This window comes from Panthera uncia, chromosome C2 (genome assembly GCF_023721935.1).
Source record: "Panthera uncia isolate 11264 chromosome C2, Puncia_PCG_1.0, whole genome shotgun sequence".
NCBI lineage: Eukaryota > Metazoa > Chordata > Mammalia > Carnivora > Felidae > Panthera > Panthera uncia.
The window spans coordinates 64,491,393-64,509,947 of NC_064810.1; the positions used below are offsets into that span (position 1 = coordinate 64,491,393).

Sequence of the window (18,555 nt, forward strand, 5' to 3'; positions counted from 1 at the left end):
GGAGGGGCAGAAAGAGAGGGAGACACAGAATCGGAAGCAGGCTCCAGGCTCTGAGCTGTCAGCACAGAGCCCAACGCGGGGCTCAAACTCACAGACTGTGAGATCATGACCTGAGCTGAAGTCCGACCCTTAACGGACTGAGGCACCCAGGTGCCCCACAAGTGATGCTGTTTTAAAAATTTATGGTAAAATACATATAAAATGTACTGTCTTAGCCATTTTTAAGTGTGCAGTTCAGTAATGTTAAGTATATTCATATTGTTGTGCAACCGATCTTTTTTCATCTGATAAAACTAAAACTCTACCCATTAAACAACTCCTTATTCCCCTCTTGCTCCAGCCCCTGGCAACCATTCTCCTACCTTTTTACTTTATTGAGAAATAACTGCAAATAAATTTGTATATATTTAAATGTACAACGTGATGATTTGCTATACATATACATTTTAGAATGATTACCAACATCAGAATAATTAACGCATCCATCGCCCCACACAGTAGACATAGTTAATTAACTGTGTGCGTGTGTGTGCGTGTGTGTGTGGTAAGAATGCTTAAGATCTACTCCCAGCAGCTTTCAAATAAATAATACTGTATTATTAGCCAACTGACTACATTAACAATGCTGTGTTATTAACTATAATGCCTGTACATTGCCGCCATTCTGCTTTCCGTTTCTATGAGGTTAGCTTTTTATTAGTTTAGGTATCTCGTACAATTGGAACCATATAGTACCTCTCCTTTTGTGACTGGCTTATTTCATTAGCGTAATGTCCTTAAAGTTCGTCCATGTTGTAGCCTGTGTCAGAATTCCCTTCCTTTTCAAGGCTGAAAATATTCCGTTATATGTATATACCACATTTTGTTTGTCCATTCATCTGTTGGTGGACACTTTGGTTGCCTCCACCTGTGTTGTGAATAATGCTGCTGTGAACGTGGGTGTGCAAATATCTCTTCAAGACCTGGTTTTCAATCCAGAAGTGGAATTGCTGGATCATATGGTTCTATTTTTAATTTTGGGGGGAACCACCATACTGTTTTCCACAGTGGCTGCACCATCTCCCATTCCCACTAGCAATGCACGAGGGTTCTAATTTCTCCACATCCTTGCCACACACTTGTTATTTTCTGGGTTTGTGACAGCAGCCATCCTAATGGGTGTAAAATGAGGTCCTATTGCATTTCCCTAACGATTGTTGCCGGGCATCTTTTCATATATTTGTTGGTGAGTGATTTTTTTTTTTTTTCTGATGCAGAAGGTGTATCACGTACTCCATGGTCAAAATAAGTAATTTATTCTGTGCCATGTTCCAAACCAGACAACTTCTTAGAAGGCACGTTTAAGTGTTTCGATAATATGCTACTCATTCCATGAAAACAGCCCTACACCACACATGATTCTGCTTCTGACTCTGTCTGCCAATTTTAGCAGATTATTCAGGGTTGTCCAGAGGCTTCTCCTCAGGTGGTTGGCTTCAGTGGCCCAGCGTGACAGGCATACGAGTGCCCCCAATTACTCCACAGGGACTGGTTTGCACGGTCAAGGAGTGCTTAAATCTCTGCCTCAGGGTGATGATGACCTCAGTAGGAAAGGAAACAGCTTATGATTTACTTCATTTCTGATTTGTTCTAGCGACATTTTGATACCCTTTGAATACGGTGGCTCCTTTGTCAGCAGCCCAGTCAGTCAGCCGTTTAAGTTGCTGTGTCTGTATATCTGCATTCAGTGTCACTAGGAGAGGATCTCAATGGGTCACTGGATCACTTGTCCCTGAGAGAGAGCAGTAACCCCATCCTTCACAGGCACCCAGAAAGTCTATGGACCCTTTGTTCAGGTTCCTGGACCTGGTCCAACCCGGAGCCCCTCTGAGGGCGGTTGTGGATGGGGTGGGCCTGCTTAGCATCCTCTTGCTGCGAGGTCAGGCTGGGTGAATTTAGGAGTCTCCTTTATGAGGACAGAGATGGGAGGCTGTGAATACTTGTCTGCAACATCATTTCTTCTCATGTAATTGTCTCACAAATATTGGGATTTTATCTGACACATCTTGTCTTCTTCTGATGTGAGGGGACAGGGGAGGGGGTAATGCTTTTTTCTACCAAAAGCTTTCCTTGATCTCTGTGCTTAAAAAAAGTTATTTAGTGGGTGTCCTTTCAACACCCCAGATCTGACTTTAACTCCCACACTGCTGCCAATCCCTTCTCTTCGAGCCAGAGTCCACTCTTGCCCCTTCAGAGTTACCAGACAGAAACAGAAGCTTCAATCCTTGTCACTGAAGAGGATTAAAGAGTTAATGGTGCAGCAGGGAGGCAGGAGAGGGTCAACCACAGGGGAAGCAGTCCCACTGTGCCCGATCAATGGAAGGGGCCTCTCTGAAGACTTCCTGTTTTGCCATTTTTGTCAAGGCATTTGGGCCTGACCTCAGCATCAGCCTATAACACAGAGAAGACTGAGCAGCGAAGGCTCTGCCGGCCGGTCTGAGATGTGGTCCCTCCTGGAGACACCAGCAAGTTGTGTAGCTTAGTTTACAGGAGCAACAGAACCAGAGAAGAGATTGATTTTAGCTAATGAAGCTTAAACTTCTGGGCCCCTTACTTACATAGGCTCCTTCCCACAGTCATGTGTTTTTGTAACATTTTCAAAAGGAAGATATTTAAGCATGGTTGTTTTGAGACGATTTCTACTCCACTGTCCTATTTCCCCTGAAGTCAGGGGTTGATGGAAGTCAGCCATGGGCTCATTGGAGATTAGGGGCAGCTGAGTTGGGGATACGTGTAGTTTGGGTGTATTCACATGGTGGTGGTTACTTGCGTGTGAAGTTGAGTTACTGCTACCCATCCAGTGTAGCAATGGGTCCCAGGAATGCCCCACTCTGCTGCTCGTCCACTATCACTGCAGGTGGCCAGCACAGGCTAAAGGAGGGGAAGGAGGTTTGAAATGTGTGGAGCCAGAACCTAGACCGTGCAAAATTCTTCCCTATATGAACATTTATACGAAAGAATTTTGATAGAGGTCTTCTTAAGTTTGACAACAATCCTCAGCTAGATGGGAAGATGTAAAATTTTCCCGTTATCATAATAAAAAGCAAATTTTGACCAGTGATGCTAGAGGGAAAACTTTATTATAATCTTTCTGTTCTTGGTATAAAAAATGACATTACAAAATCATTGTTATTTGAGGGGAATAATTTGCTTTCTATTGCTGCTACAATATTACCACAAACTTGGTGGCTTGATATAAAATTTATTATCTTATAGTTTCAGATGTCAGAAGTCCAAAGTCAGTATCACTGACTGAAAATCAAGGTGTTGTCAGGCTGGTGCCTTCTGGAAGGTCTAGGGGAGAATCTGTTTCCTTGCCTTTTCCAGTTTCTAGAGACTGCCCAGATTCCTTGGCTCATGGCCCCTTCCTCCATCTTCAAAGCCAGCAATGTAGCATCTGAGACCACATCTCAGACCAGCCGGCAGAGACTTCGCTGCTCACTTTTCCACTGTCACATCTCTTCCTCTGACCAAACCCAGGAAAGTATCTCTGATCTTCAGGATTCATGTGATTAGATTGGGCCCACACGGTTACTTCTGGATAATCTCCCTATTTGAGGTCTGTACCCTCAATCACATCTGTAAAGACCCTTCTGCCATATAAGGAAGCACATTCACATGTTGTAGGGATTAGGACCTGGATATCTTTGGGGGCCATTATTCTGTTTCCCACAAAGGACAATATTAATATTTGTAATTCATTGTGATTTCCTTTCTTAATCTTTCTCACAAATACATATTCTCTTTGGTACCTAATTATGTATTTGCAATGAGTATTCTTTTTCTTGAAGAATACCCCCTCCAGTTGTAGAAGCCTCAGACCCCACATAATCTAACTACTGCCCACCTCTACTTGCCCATTGACTAAGTTGAGAATTTGGTGAACTTTCCTCCACACCATCTGGGCAGAGTCTGTCCTTGGCTGGGTGGTTCTGCTCATGGACCAGCGAGGGAGCCAGGGAAGAGCAGGAGAGGATAGTGCCCTTGTCTCACACGGTGACCCTGGAGAATCACTGAGCAGAGTGCAGCGTGTGGACGTGCAGGAAGGGACACCCTGGTGGAGGCGGAGCTCCGGGGGTGCATATGGAGGGCAGTGGAAGAGCCTCTGAACCGCTGGACTGGGAACTTAGTGAATGCCCTGCTCTGGCAACTGCCATGGTGCTCTTCTCAACAGAAGCAGGGCACCCAGTCCACTCTTTCCCTCCTGTTTGTGAATCCAAGACCATCATGTCCAGCTTTCTCTGGGATTCTTTTCTGGTCCCAGTATTAACCGAAGTCTCTCTTGCTCCTTCCATAGCAGATACTTAACTCACGTTTCCTTTAGAATTTCCCTCCACTGTCGCCTTGGGATGCATCACTCTCCTTCCTTTCTCTCTCCCCAAGTTCAGACTTGTCTTCCCTGTAGCAACATTTTCCAGCATGCTCAGATTACCAAGCCATGGAGGAACAGGTGCAATGCCCAGAGCAAACACAACTGGATTCAATCGAAACTGCGTATTTAATTAGTCTTATTAAACTCACATGAAAGAGAGATGTGGCTGACATACCAGTCACCAAGTTATTGTAATTTTCCTGTCTACAGGGCACCATGCTGTAAGGACTGATGTAAGGGGGGAGTAGGGAAAGAATTGCAGGCATCAGCTGGCACACCCATCCACCCCAGGTCAGATCTATTTCTAACAAAACTCTAGGGGTTCTGTTTCCATTATCTCTTGCCATGTAACAACCTCCCCAAAACTTACTCCCCCAAACCAGCCACCATTTTATTTTCTGTCATGATTCTGTGTTGGCAGAGCTCAGTCAGGAGTTCTGCTCCACATGACATCAGTAGGACACTTAACTAGGCTGGGACGTCCACAAGCACTTGTTCAAATGTCTGGGGCTTGATGGGGATGGCTGGAAGGCTGGGGCAGCTGGGTCTTTGTCATCTGGTTGTGTCAAAGTTTTCCCTCTTCACATGGCCTCTCCGCATGGTCCCTTCAGGGGGTGATCACCCCAGCGGCATAGCTAAACTTTCTCACATGGTGGGTTAGGACTCCCCAAAGGGCAGAAGCAGAGGCTACCAGGCCTTGTGGCTTTGGCCCAGGACTGGCACAGTGTCACTTCTGACGACTCTACTGGTTAAAGCAAGTCACAGGCCCTCCCGGATTCCTCACAGGAAAGGATGGCACTAAGGTGTGGCCCCCAGGAGGGGTGGTTTTGGGGAGCATAGGTTTTTGGGAGCATAGCTGTCACAGGGTCTCTAACTGGGGCTTCCTGACCACATGAAAGACTGAACTGCAGAATGTACAAGATCTGTCTAGTTAACAGTAAGCTTAGGCCAAAGTAAAAGTTACACAAATGCTCTGAAATGAGTCTCTGGCATTAATCCTAATACCCCCTCATTACGGAACTGGAGAATGTATCAGTCAGACACAGCATAAGTAAAAGCCTCCTCCCCTTTGTCCCTTTGCGAACAATTCTTTGTGTAATTCTGCTGTAAGTTGTTTTTGCTGGCTCTTGTTCAGGCTGCTGTGTTCGTCCTCTGGTTCATGATTTGTGAGTTTTTGCTCGTATTTCTTGAAAACTACTTGTATGATTCTTTGTGCCGAGGTGGAAAGTGGTTCCTCTAGAGAGGAGGAGTGTGTCTGCCTCTGAGGGTGTCTGGGAACACTGCCCACCCAAAAGCTCTTTAAATCGAATCCTTGGCTTCAGGTTTTTGGGAACACTCTGCATACACATTTTGTCAGCAAGCCCATTTGAGGTCAGGGTTATGATTTGAAAAATCAGGGCAGATTCTGTGCACACCGGTTCAGTTCAAGTTTCTGTCAGCCTATTTTATTTGCAGTTTTCTGGAGCGTCGGGGCTGCAGGACAGATTAATTTCTAATTCGTCCTTACAGGTGAAACTGCTTGCTGTCATCTGTCATGCTGTTGGAAACAGAAACTCGAGTGTTGAATTTTTTTTTTTAATGTTTATTTTTGAGACAGAGAGAGACAGAGCATGAACGGGGGAGGGTCAGAGAGAGGGAGACACAGAATCCGAAACAGGCTCCAGGCCCCGAGCTGTCAGCACAGAGCCCGACGCGGGGCCCGAACTCACGGACCGCGAGATCATGACCTGAGCTGAAATCAGACGCCTAACCGACTGAGCCACCCAGGAGCCCCTCAAGTGTTAAAATTTTACTAAGGTTTTATTTGGGGTTTAGAAAAGGCAGCGTCATCTGTGGTGTGGCAGCCCTTCAGAATCAGTGCGCAGAGAAGCTTTTGAGAGGAGTCGTGAATGGGACAGCTCCCCATTTCTGCTCACCGTCCTCTGTGCTCGTTCTAAGTACAGAATCCAAGTCACGCTGTCCGTGTTCAAGCTGCCTGGGGCGAGCCTCTTGAACACAGCTCTATTAATGGGTACAAGTTCTTTGATTATTCACTCATGTCCCAGCTTGACTGAGACCTGGGCCATTTTCTTCCTGCTTCCTGAGCCTGGCTCCTCTCTGTCTTTCTCCCCATTTGCTTGGTTACTCAGTTGAAATCCCTCTTTCTGCACAGCTTTTAAGCTTTCTCTGGGAGCTTGGGCCACAACATGCCTGAGAGACTGTCTCCCTCGGGTCTCCCTAGTCCCAGAACCATCTCCAGGAAGTGGCCTGTTCTATGGGCCTTTGACCAGATCATGGGCTCCTAATCTTAGTATATTCTGTAACTCAACCCAGATAGCCTTTTCTTTTTCCTTCTCATCTCTTCTCCTTCCCCTTCTCTCTCCATTGTGCTTGCTCAACGTGCCAGGGCCCTATTATTGTATACACAATGCCATGGTTACATCTCTCTTGATAACAAGTCTAACCCACCCTCAAATCTTCTACCTGGGGTCAGCTCTTGGGTCCACAGAACCACATGTGAGCGACCACAGTGAGGACTGCCTCAGCATGTCTCTGTCCAGCCCTTTCGTTCCCTGTGGTTTTTTCACTTGTAGCCCAAGAGGCCTGGCAGCCAACCTGGAGGAGAGACCTGGAGAAAGCTGGAAACATGCTGCCCTTATGCACTGCAAAACAACAGATTCAGCTCCTGGGAAGCCTGCCGTCAGCGCACTTGACGGAGATGGGGGTCCCCAAATCTGCCGTGTATGCGGGGACAAGGCTACTGGCTACCACTTCAATGTCATGACATGTGAAGGATGCAAGGGCTTTTTCAGGTAGTTACCTGCCAACATTTGCCCACCTGCCACCTCCGACACTGGGTCATATCTGATGGGGTTCTGCGTTACCCGCTGGGCACTGCTTCAGGGCCTCAGCTTGACCTATCTCCCGGGAGTGTGGGTCAGTGGCCCATTCAAAAGCCTCCTAATGTTTCAAGAGAGCCATGACTATCTCAGGGGAATTCATCTTCCATCTTCCTACCCTACGTGGGAAAGGGCCCCTCTCATTAAGATATACCTTTGTTTCTCCATGTGTTCTTGAATAAAATGGAGAATCAGTTCATAAAAGAGGAAAGCCAAACTGCAAGTACTCAAACCAGCTTTAGGGAGTGGCTGTTAAGTAAAGAATGGCATAAAAGAAAAGAACAGTAGGACAAAGCAATCTCATCTAGAAGCAGGCAAATGGGGAGGTCCGAAAAAATTAAAGATTAATAAGTTCCAGGCCAGAGCAAGACAGGCCTGGACAGAAGGGCTCACATTGTTCCAAGTGAAGAAAGAGTGAGGCCAAAGCTCCATGTAGGGCTCAGACGGGAGGAAGAGCAGCTGACCAGGAAAGCAGAGCCAGAGAGAGAATGTGTGAGGAGGGATTCCCAGTCTGCCCTCAGGGCCAGGTATGTACACAGCAGCTCCCACCTAGGGGCCCGCTCGGGACCCTCCTGAATTCTCAGGACAGCCAGCCTGACTTGGTCCTCTGCAGAGTTCTTCCTGGTGGCCGGACATGTGAATGGACATGGACCCCAGAGCCAGGACCCACCCTAGGATCCCTAAGATGGGCCGCCAGTCAGCATGTCGTGGGTGGGGGGCCAGAACGCACGGGGGGGTTGGGGGGGGACTTCCAGGAAGGCCCTGAGGCAGCTCCGCATCTCCCAAGTGAAGAAGCACGGGCTTTGGGGCTGACGTGGTGAAGCCTGAGCTGCTCTCAGGTCCCACGGGGTGAGGCGTGGCCAATGCCCGTCAAGGGCACCCGTGTTCCAGCGAGAAATGAACGTGGCGTTGTACGGATTGTAGCGGAGTCCAGAGTGAAATGTAGCTTGGAGCCCCCCAGCCTGGGAAGCTTGGGTATTCCCCGAACCTACCTTTTGCTCTTTGTTCTCTCACAGGAGAGCCATAAAACGCAACACCCGGCTGAGGTGCCCCTTTCGGAAGGGCGCCTGCGAGATCACCCAGAAGACCCGGAGACAATGCCAGGCCTGCCGCCTCCGCAAGTGCCTGGAGAGCGGCATGAAGAAGGAGAGTGAGCGGCGGGAAGTGCCTTGGGCGGGTGTGGGCTGGGGTGCACGGGCACTGAGTCTGGGGTGGGGGGGCAAGTAGGAAGGGAGCGTGGGGACGTGTATGAGCACGTGTACAGACATGCACCGTGAGCGTGCACGGGTCAGCAGGTGGCCTGGGTGCCGCAGGCAAAGTCGGGCAGAGCTTGTGGGCCATCTGCCCGCACCACCACGGGCCCTTGCTGGAGGGACTTGACGGGTGCAGGGCATCTTTATTCTCTGCTCCGGCAGGTGTGGTGGGCATCTCATGCCCCTCGCTCCCCTCAGGTGCCCTTGCATGATTCTTTTTGTCCCCTTCATAAGTGCCCTAATGGTGTTTTAGCAAAATTGGGCAAGGTGATTTTGGGAGAAGGAAGTCAGAGACCCATGGTGTGATATGACCTCCAACCTTCCAGCAGCGGGTGCCCATCAGCCTCCCAAACCTGGTGTCCTACAGAGGAACTGTTTGCAGACAGGTCCCAGAGGATGCTCTCATTCTACCTGCCAAGCTTTGGTGTTATAATTGTGTTCCCAGGTCACTGAGTTCAAAGCTAATCAGGAAAAGGCTGGAAGCTTCTAGTGTATATTTTTCTCCACTCGTCACAGAGTAGGCAGCCTCTTTCAGGGGACAAGTTCCCTGGGCATGTGGACAGAAAGCAAGTCTCTCCCCTGGCTGTCTCTGCTGTTCCTCACACCAACCCCACATCTTTTCTCTGCACACATAAGTGGGCTCCAGAAATCCACGGAAGGCCCTAAGGCTCCAGGCTACATAGGAAGTGGCTGGAGTTGATATTTCTTGCTAAGCAGTGGTCCCAGCTCGCTAGGGTCTTGGAGACCCAGATACCTTGCGGGACTCTGAGAAGTCTTATTGGTATCTAATCCACCAAGAAAAAAAATACTATCAAGTGCTACTGACCACTTATTACGCGCCAGGAGCTCTGTTAGGCATTTTCCACCCAATGCCTCATCGAAGCAATGGTGTGAGGTAAGCATTGCCACTCCATATTATGAAGAAGGAAACTGAAGCCAAGAGCCGGTAAGGAGCTTGCTCAAGGTCACGGCTAGTAAATGGCAAAGCTGTCGTGCAAACCCAGCACCTTCTGATTCTGCGGCCCGAGTTCTTCCCACCGTTCTACAATGTTGTCCCAAAACCCACTGCTGTGCACAGCACACCAGCTACACCTCATTCTCTCCCCTTATGCAGGGGAGCCCACAGTCTGGGAAAGGCGGGGGTTTTGTCACCAGCACATCCCCTCCTGCTGTCACAAAGTGCAGCCAAGCTCTAGCAGGTGCTTGCGCTTGCTTCTGGTTATCCCCGCAGTGATCATGTCGGACGCGGCTGTGGAGCAGAGGCGGGCCTTGATCAGGAGGAAGAAGAGAGAACGAATGGGCACTCAGCCCCTAGAAGCCAAGAGTCTGACTGAGGAACAGCAGACAATGATCAGAGAGCTGATGGATGCTCAGACGAAAACCTTTGATACCACCTTCTCCCACTTCAAGGATTTCCGGGTATGAGGATTTCCAGTTGGCTCAGCCATTATGCTAGCTCTTCAAAACCCCAGTCTTGTGCCCAGGGGTTCTCAAAGAGTGGCTCCTGCCCCAACAGCAGCAGTGTCCCTTGGAAATTGTTAGAAGGCCAGTTCTCAGATCCTCCCAGACCTGCTGAGTCAGAAACTCTGAGGGAGGGCCCAGCAGTCAGTGTTTTGACAGGAACACCTAGGTGATTCTGACACAAGTTCAGGTTTGAGAATTTCTTTTCTCTCCCTCCACAGCAGGTAGCAATTGGGTCTGAGCCATAAATAGAGTTTTGGAAAGCTGAGTAGCCCCAGGGCTGTTGGCATTCAGGGCTTTATGAGGACAGGGTCAGGACCATGGGGGTGGCATTTGTGACGGGTTTTACAGATTTAAGAAACATTTGTGACCCCAGTAACATTAGCCATGTTTGATCCCAGTGTCCCCCTCCTCCTCTGTGCTCACAAGTATTTTGGGTGGCCTGCTCCATTCAGAGAGCTGGAAGTCAGTGGCCCCAGAAGTCTGTTATTTCTTTCTTTCTGTTTTTTTAATGTTTTTATTTATTTTTGAGAGATAGAGACAGAGCGTGGACAAGGCAGGAGCAGAGAGAGAGGGAGACACAGAATCCAAAGTAGGCTCCAGGCTGTCAGCACAGTGCCCAACACGGGGCTTGAACTCACAAACCACGAGATCATGACCTGAGCCAAAGTCGGACACTCAACCTACTGAGCCACCCAGGCGCCCCAGAAATCTGTTCTTTCTATCTGTAGCTCCCAGAACCTCTTCCTAAGTCAGGCATGCTTGGAACACACCCATAGGTGGAGACCCTTTACTTCCTACTGGGAAGAGAGCAAACTCATTTCAGACCAGACAGGATGTGAGGGAACATGGACAGGCAGATCGAGAAAGTGCACCACCCGACAGTGGAAGCCCAGAGAGAAGAAACAAGTGCTCTGTGTGTGTGTGTGTGTGTGCGTGTACGTACCTGCTGTTGTGCGTCCTCTCAGGCTGCAGCTGTGGCTGTGCACACCCTCTGGGCCTGTGTGGAAACCTGTTTGGGAGAATACATGCCATCTCTCCTGTCCTCTCTTCACCTCCTGGCTCCTGTCCCAGCTGCCAAAAGTGCTCAGCAGTGGCCCTGGGATTCCGGAATCTCTGCAGACTCCATCGGGGGAAGACGCTGCCAAGTGGAGCCAGATCAGGGAGGATCTGTGCTCACTGAAGGTCTCTCTGCGGCTGCGGGGGAAAGATGGCAGCGTCTGGAACTACAGACCCCAAGCTGACAGCAGTGGGAAAGAGATCTTTTCCCTGCTGCCCCACATGGCTGACATGTCAACCTACATGTTCAAGGGCATCATTAACTTTGCCAAAGTCATCTCCCACTTCAGGTAGGACACAGGAGCTGGGTGAATGGTGTGGAAAGGAGCAGGCAGTGGCTAGCAGGTTCAAAGGGTGAAGGGTAGATCCCTCTGCATTTGGGAGCCCACAGACCCTCCTTTATCTCTACCAGCCCTGCCCCCACCTCCCCCCCGCCCTGAAGCACCTGGTACTGCTGGGAAGTGGAGGCCTCACCCTCTGGCTCATTAGCTTTAGACTGCGGGCCTGCCATGTAACCCAACTGTGCCTCAGAGTTCTCGTCTGCTAATAACGCCCACTGCAAGGCTGTTGTGTGAAATAAGAAAACATCTTAAGAGCATCCAGCACATACATGGTGGGCATTCAGATAGTAAATCTCTTCCCTATTGCCCCGCAAAAGGTCAGGAGTTGACCATCTCAAGTTGATGGTTCAAGAACAAAGAAGGAGTAGGAAGGAAAGGGAAGGAAGTCCAGAGGGAGAAAGGGAGAGACAGGAACAGACACCAAAAGAAGGTTGTGAAGGTCATGAGGAAGAGGGGTGGTCCTGAGAACCAAAGCCTTGGGCTCCCCACAGCTAGGTATGGGGACAATGATGGACAACTGAGGTTGGCAAGAACCCCTGGGACCTTCTGGTGTGGTGGCAACCATGGCCCCGTGATATGTAGTCTGTCAGGTCTGGACAGGCATATTCTTCAGTCCGAGCACTGGTCTTGCCAGGCCTGGTGAGCTACAGCTGAGTCACACATACAAGAAGCCCCTGATTCCATCAGTAGGTAGAGGTTAGGTCATATTCCAGGACCCCACCAGTTCCCCTTGTGGCCCTGTGGGTGACACACAGGCCTTATTTAATGGGGTGGCCACCGGTCAGATTGTAGCAAATTAGGGCAAGGGAGTAGGGAGAAAGGCCTACTTGCATGTGTGGATCTCGCAGATCCCCACTGACATCTGATGTCCCACAATTTAACATCAAGGTGTGAGGTTACTTGCCATTTCTTGTGACCACAGTTGTGAGCACAGTCACCCTTGGAGGTACACATTACTGTCACCTTCATTCTACAAATAGAAAACTGAGGTTCACCCCGGTCACGGAACTTGCACAGGGTCACAGTTAATCAGAGAGGCCAGATTTGGAAGCAAAGAGCACAGAGTTCAAAGCCAGCTGCTTGCCAGGTCGTGAGCCAGGCACTGGGAGACTCGAGAGAATAGGATCAACTTCCTGAAATTATGGATCTAAAAGAAGGGAGGTGGTGCAAAAAACAAGGGACTGGATTTCCGATGAGACCAAAGCCAGGCCGAGGGCCCCCTCAAGAGCCAGCCTGACTGTCCTCCCTCTTGGGGTCCTACTGGGAATAGCCCTCAATGGGGAGCTGGGGGGTGGGCCTCTCAGATTGGGAGGTGTGTCAGTCTATCCAGGAATGTCAGAGGTGGCCAGAGTGGCTAGGCCCGTATCAGTGTTGGGAGCAGGGCTTGCGGCATCCAGGCTGCCTGGAGAGAAGTGGCAGAAATTAAATCTAAAACAGACAGCAAGAAGCAAATATTCCTGCTGCATGGGACTCATGCACTGGAGGGGGTGGCAGAGAGGAGTGATCTGCTCAGCTGCCGTGAGGGGAGAGAGTGGAGGCAATCCAAAAGCCAGGACTCCTCATGGGGCCAGGGCCCCTGCTACCTTCCCCTACCGGATTTCTGCATGATGGGAGGGGGCTGGCCCATAGACCCCGTGTGGAAGCTGGCGCCCCCCATCCTTGCTGCCAGGGACCTGCCCATAGAAGACCGGATCTCCCTGCTGAAGGGGGCCACCTTTGAGCTGTGCCAACTGAGATTCAACACAGTGTTCAACGCAGAGACTGGAACCTGGGAGTGCGGTCGGCTGTCCTACTGTTTGGAGGACACTGCAGGTGCCAGACAGATGCCTGCCCCCAGGGCAGAGGGAGGGAAGGACAGCCCAGGGGGAGGGGAGGAGCCACACCAGGATCTGGGCATTTGGAACCAAGACCTTGGTGAGGGGAAGTCTGGGTCAGCTTCCTGAGGAGTTTGCTTGCCCTTCATGCCACACTCACCCACAGGTGGCTTCCAGCAGCTTCTCCTGGAGCCCGTGCTGAAATTCCACTACATGCTGAAGAAGCTGCAGCTACATAAGGAGGAGTATGTGCTGATGCAGGCCATCTCTCTTTTCTCCCCAGGTGATGACCCCACCTGGCCTATGCGGCCACTTCCGCACCGCTCCCCCCCTCCCCCACCCCTGGCTTGCTCACACCCCCCCCGGCTTAGCTATAGGAGGCAGCAACACCCCCAACCCCCAAATCCCCCACCCTCCCCAGGGTGGGTCGCAACCAATGAATCGCCTTGCCCCCCAATTGCTGCTTGGCCAGGACTGGGACCCTGGCTGGTTTTTCCATGGGTCGGTGGGGTGATAAATAGCCCTCCCAGTGCTACCCTTACTTCCTGGCCTGGGTGCCTCTGACTCTGGAAGGTGGTTGGCTGGCACTTTGCCCTCTCTGGGCGGAAATGAGCTTGTCTTCACCCCCCACTGCCTTGCTGGCACCACACGGCCTTCCCCTCCCCACCAGACCGCCCTGGTGTGGTACAACGCAGTGTGGTGGACCAGCTGCAGGAGAGATTCGCCATCGCCCTGAAGGCCTACATCGAGTGCAATCGGCCCCAGCCTGCCCACCGGTGAGCAGCAAGCAGGGAGGGTGTGAGGGGGTCCCTTCAGCAGCCCCATCCTCCAGTGCCCCGACCCCTCCCCCGGCCTCTCTGGGAGGGCAGACTGGAGCCACTCCTGGGGCAACCTCTGATTGCTGGGGCTTTGGGGCCCTGCTCCGTGACCTCCAGTGAGGCCTCCTGCCCAGTCAGCCTGAGCTTCAGCCCAACTAGAGAAACCTGAGGAGGGCCAGAGGCCATGCCCAGCCATGGACATTGCTCCCTGGCTCACATCTGCCCTTTTACGCTCCTGTCAGTCAGGGACGGGAACAGCCAGGAATTCTCCTGAGGCTCCTACGGGGTCTTCTAGCAAGAGCCAGCAAGAACTGCAATGATAATAAAGATAACCAGGATAACAATAATGATGATAATAAGAAATACATTTGTATTGAGAAGTGTCAGCCCTGGTACCAAGCAGTTTGCATGTATTGTCACCTTTAATCTTGAGAATAGCCCCATGGAGTGGGTGCCACCACTGTCCTGCGAGGGACTGGAGCCTCAGGGTCCAGAGCCAGCTGGGTTGGATCTGGAGCTAGCCCCAGGTGGATAATTCCATGGCCCACACCTCTAGGAACAAACCCAAGCAAACAGGGTAGGAAACTTCTTGGTTTGTTCTGGTCACAAGCAAAGGAGGAAGCAAAGCTCAGGGCTTCACCAGATGGGGGTTTCCATCCCCTCAGCAGTCTCCATGACCTGGTGCCCGAAGGCCTCGGCCTTGAGGGGTGAAGGCCTGTACTGGGGATGTTGGCTGAGCCTAAAACCTCAAGTCCTTACTTGGCCTGCTTCAACTTTATTTTGAGCTCAGCATCTGGGATGCTGGGGGTGACCAGATCTAGATTTGCTTGGTCCTCCCCTGTATGGAGCCAGGAGGCATCATGTGGAAACTAAGGCATAAGGTTTGTCTGAGACACTAGATACCAGGCTAGATGCAGCAAGGATCTTCAGGGCAGCCTGTAGTCCCTGCCTCCACAACTACTCCATTTGGTCCTGACCCACAGCCATTAGCCAAGGCAGTGATTTCTCCCCAAGATTGCCTTATGTACTTGGCCCCTGCAATACCCAGATTTTCCCATGGAAATGTCTGTCTACAAGGACTCAAGCCCCATGCATTAAGGGCAAGTGGAGAGTGCAAATCCACACCTCAATCCCCCCAAGGCTTTTCTGCCCTTTTCTTCCACAGACTAAGGGAAGCTTCAGGAATTCAACTGAACCTTATCTCTTGGCTTGCCTGAGATGTTCTGAGATTAACACCTCCAAACTTGTGCAACTTCAAAGCAGTCCCAGGGTTGGTGGATGGGGACAAGGGTGGGCTGTACCCCCAACTTTTCCTCTGGCTGGTCTGCAGGTTCCTGTTCCTGAAGATCATGGCCATGCTCACCGAGCTCCGCAGCATCAACGCCCAGCACACCCAGCGTCTGCTGCGCATCCAGGACATACACCCCTTTGCTACCCCCCTCATGCGGGAGTTGTTTAGCATCACGGATGGCTGAGCAGCTGCCCCTTGGACGAGCCTCCATGGGGCAGCCAGAGCCCTCGGAGCTGCCATTCCTGGGGCTAGATAGATGGATATGGCTGAGAGCTGACAATGCCTTACAGGTCCTGCCTCCCCGGGGAATGCACAACCACCCTTCCTACAATGCTGCCTGGCATTCTTCAGGAAGGGGATAAGGGTCTCCCCAGCATGGAGAGTGAAGCCACATAGACACTTTGATGAAGAGTGCACTGGCCTATAGGTTGGGCCCGTCCAGAGGCGAGATCACCCTCCCCTTAGAAATGGCCCTGTGGTCTGGGGATTTAGTGTCATGGTGGGAGAGGGGAAGAGGTGACTGGGGCTGGACCATCTGGGAGTCTATGCTCGCACCCAAGTTCATTAGCTTCTTGGATGTTTCCGCTGCTATCTCTAAGTATCCCTGTCTTTCCCACCCCACTCATTCCCAACCTGCAGCCTCTTGTCCTGAGCTGTTCAGTGAGTCCCAGGCCTGTGTTCATCAGCAGGTGCATTTGTGTCTGTGAGAGAAGCCTGAAGGCCTGTAGCAAACGGCAGAAGCTTGTCATGACTTCTGTGTCTATTCTTCCTTCTTTCTGGGCACCTCATTCTGTGTCTCTGCATCCATTCAAACACATTAGTAAGCACCAACAGTTTGCAGCTTGCTGTGGGGTATACAATGCTGACTCAGACATGGTTCCTGACCTTCAATACTTTCAAATTCAATCTAACAAAGCAGAAACACAAATAGCTTTGATCAAAAGCAGTGATAATTGACATAAGAAACACAAGGAATTTCTGTGAATGCCATGTGGGGTTCTGCATGCACTTGAGGACCCAAGTGAGGGACCTCTGGAACGTGTGTTCGTGGGACCGAACTGGCTGTGTGCATATGTGTGTGCCTTGGTGTAGGTCTGCTCCGCATATGGACTGGGGCTTGGCTTTTCTCCTGAGGCTGGAACACAGGGGTGCTTTGTGTGACAAGGCTACACTGGCAGGCAGTTAATAAACCGTCTAGATACACATGCACCGTATGTTCCTGTTTACATGTCTATTTTGAAAGCTACAGAGTATGAAAGTGTTTGCGTTGTTTATAGCCATTTTGACTAAAAATGTTTTTGCCCTTTGTGCAAATTATATTTTGACTAATTTCACAAAAGGCATTCTATACCCAAGGACAGGCTTAGCAAATAGGTTCCTGAGTTTAGTGTCAAATAAAGGCAAGAGGACTGAAATAACTTTTGGCTAGAGATGTAAACCTTTTTTTGCCTTTTTTTCTGGGGGAGAAAGAAATGTGGAGGTGGGAAAATAGAAGTATTATTATATATTTCTTTACTACTTATTTTTACTATTGCCTTTTACACATCTAAAGGCTATTGGTGTAAAAACATAAAAATGATTTCACCTGGTTTGCTCACGATTATTCCATGTAAAAACCATATAAAAATGCTACATTTCCCCAATTGTGTGTGTTTGTGTACATATATATATAAATTTTAAATGTAGTAATTGAATTAATTTTAAATGTCTAATGTTTTGATGCAAATGAAGCTGTAAGTGTTATAACTGAATTTTGAGGAACAGATACTTATCATTTTACAAGAAGGTGGCCAAACTTTGAGAACATAAGAAATCACTGATACTATAAATCAAGCAAGCGTATTTCTTTCCACCCCTCCAGACTTATCAGCCTCTTCTGCATCAAGGATATAGAACACACTCATTTTTAGAAAAGAAACTGAGGAAAAAAGAGCTCCTCTCTCCAGATACAATGAATACAGATTTTGTTCCCGGGAATTTTGTCTAATTATACTCTTTGGAAATATAAATTTCATTCAACTGTATTCATAAATCACATGCATCTCCTCTTCCCCCACTGAAATAATTTTGAGTGTGCTATGAATTCAAGAGCCCGGAACAGTTGTTAAATGTAGGCTACAGTAAGGTGAAATTAAGATGAGATGTAAACTCCCATGTGCTCATATTGATCTTAAAAATATGTGGGCAGCTGAACGGATATGAACATAGGAGCTATGTATATTATAAAAACTATTGTAGTCCAAGTGGAGTTTAGATTCAAGGTGAGAAACACCAAATAGCTCACATAGAATACTTTGTGGATTTTGAGTTTATAGGGCTAGGAGCCAGGTTCAACTTGCCTACTCTCTAACATTTGGATTACTCTATTACTCCCTTTCCTGAGCCTTTGAACACCTAGAACTGTCCGTTTCTAGGCATCCCAATGGCTGCTATTCATTTACTAGGTTTTGCCTTAGGTGAGGATGGAGTCCATCCCTGTAATTAGGCAGAAAAGCCCTTCTAAGTACTGCTTGCCTTCTGGTTCCCCCATTTATCAGAGGCACTCTGCGGCCAGTCTCTACCTGCCCCAGACTTTATGGGCCCAACTAAAGCCTTGATAACGTTTTCTTGTGGGAAGGCCCGGGGGTGGCCTCTCTTTTCTGGAGAAAAGAGGATGTAAAGAGAAACATACATTTGATCATCCCTTCCCAGCTGCTGACAACTTGTGGGCCTCATCATGTCATGTTACACACCAGCTTCTGTTTTGCCTTGGACATGTTCCCTTAGCATGCCCGCAGTGCTTCTAAATCTGTAGGTGCTAGCGGGGGGATGAATACCTCACACCTGAGAAATGGGTGGCCACATCATCACTTTTGGTCACTTCCTTTCACAAACTTCTCCCTGAACTCTGCCATCTGATCCCTCCCTTTCCCAACTACTCTTCTAGTGCACCTGTAAAATGGCATTTGCTATCATTGCTCTCTTGAAACACGATCCAAAGGACAGGTTACTCAGTACTTTTTGGAAGACCTTACATATTAAAAAAAATGCACTTTCCGGGATTTTAAGTTAAAAGGGTATCTTGCTCAATTCCAACTCCAAATAAGGGAGGAAATAAAACAGTGGTGAATCCCAAACAAATGCATTTCAATGCCATCAGGAGGCCCATCCCACAAGTGTGATCTTTAGGTCTGCATGGATTCCTTTCCTTCCCCCCAAACCCCTGGCAACTGGTGAACATATTTAACT

At 49.5% G+C, this 18,555-nt stretch overlaps 1 protein-coding gene across 1 annotated transcript; it reads left to right on the top strand.

Annotated features, from left to right (window-relative positions):
- The first annotated feature begins 6,933 nt into the window (after positions 1-6,933).
- NR1I2 (nuclear receptor subfamily 1 group I member 2) lies at positions 6,934-16,987 on the top strand. The gene is made up of 8 exons (XM_049629444.1): positions 6,934-7,203; positions 8,307-8,440; positions 9,775-9,962; positions 11,079-11,353; positions 13,074-13,216; positions 13,385-13,501; positions 13,889-13,994; positions 15,367-16,987. Exons 1-8 carry the CDS (start codon positions 6,938-6,940, stop codon positions 15,509-15,511), a joined length of 1,374 nt encoding a protein of 457 aa, XP_049485401.1. The 5' UTR covers positions 6,934-6,937; the 3' UTR covers positions 15,512-16,987.
- The last annotated feature ends 1,568 nt before the right edge of the window (positions 16,988-18,555 follow it).

Bases quoted from the DNA above. Each gene is read 5' to 3' on its own strand.
- NR1I2 (XM_049629444.1), top strand. From the start codon at position 6,938: ATGTCTCTGTCCAGCCCTTTCGTTCCCTGTGGTTTTTTCACTTGTAGC. The intron at 7,204-8,306 runs GTAGTTACCTGC...GTTCTCTCACAG, and splicing joins GGATGCAAGGGCTTTTTCAG to GAGAGCCATAAAACGCAACA. The intron at 11,354-13,073 runs GTAGGACACAGG...CCTTGCTGCCAG, and splicing joins AAAGTCATCTCCCACTTCAG to GGACCTGCCCATAGAAGACC.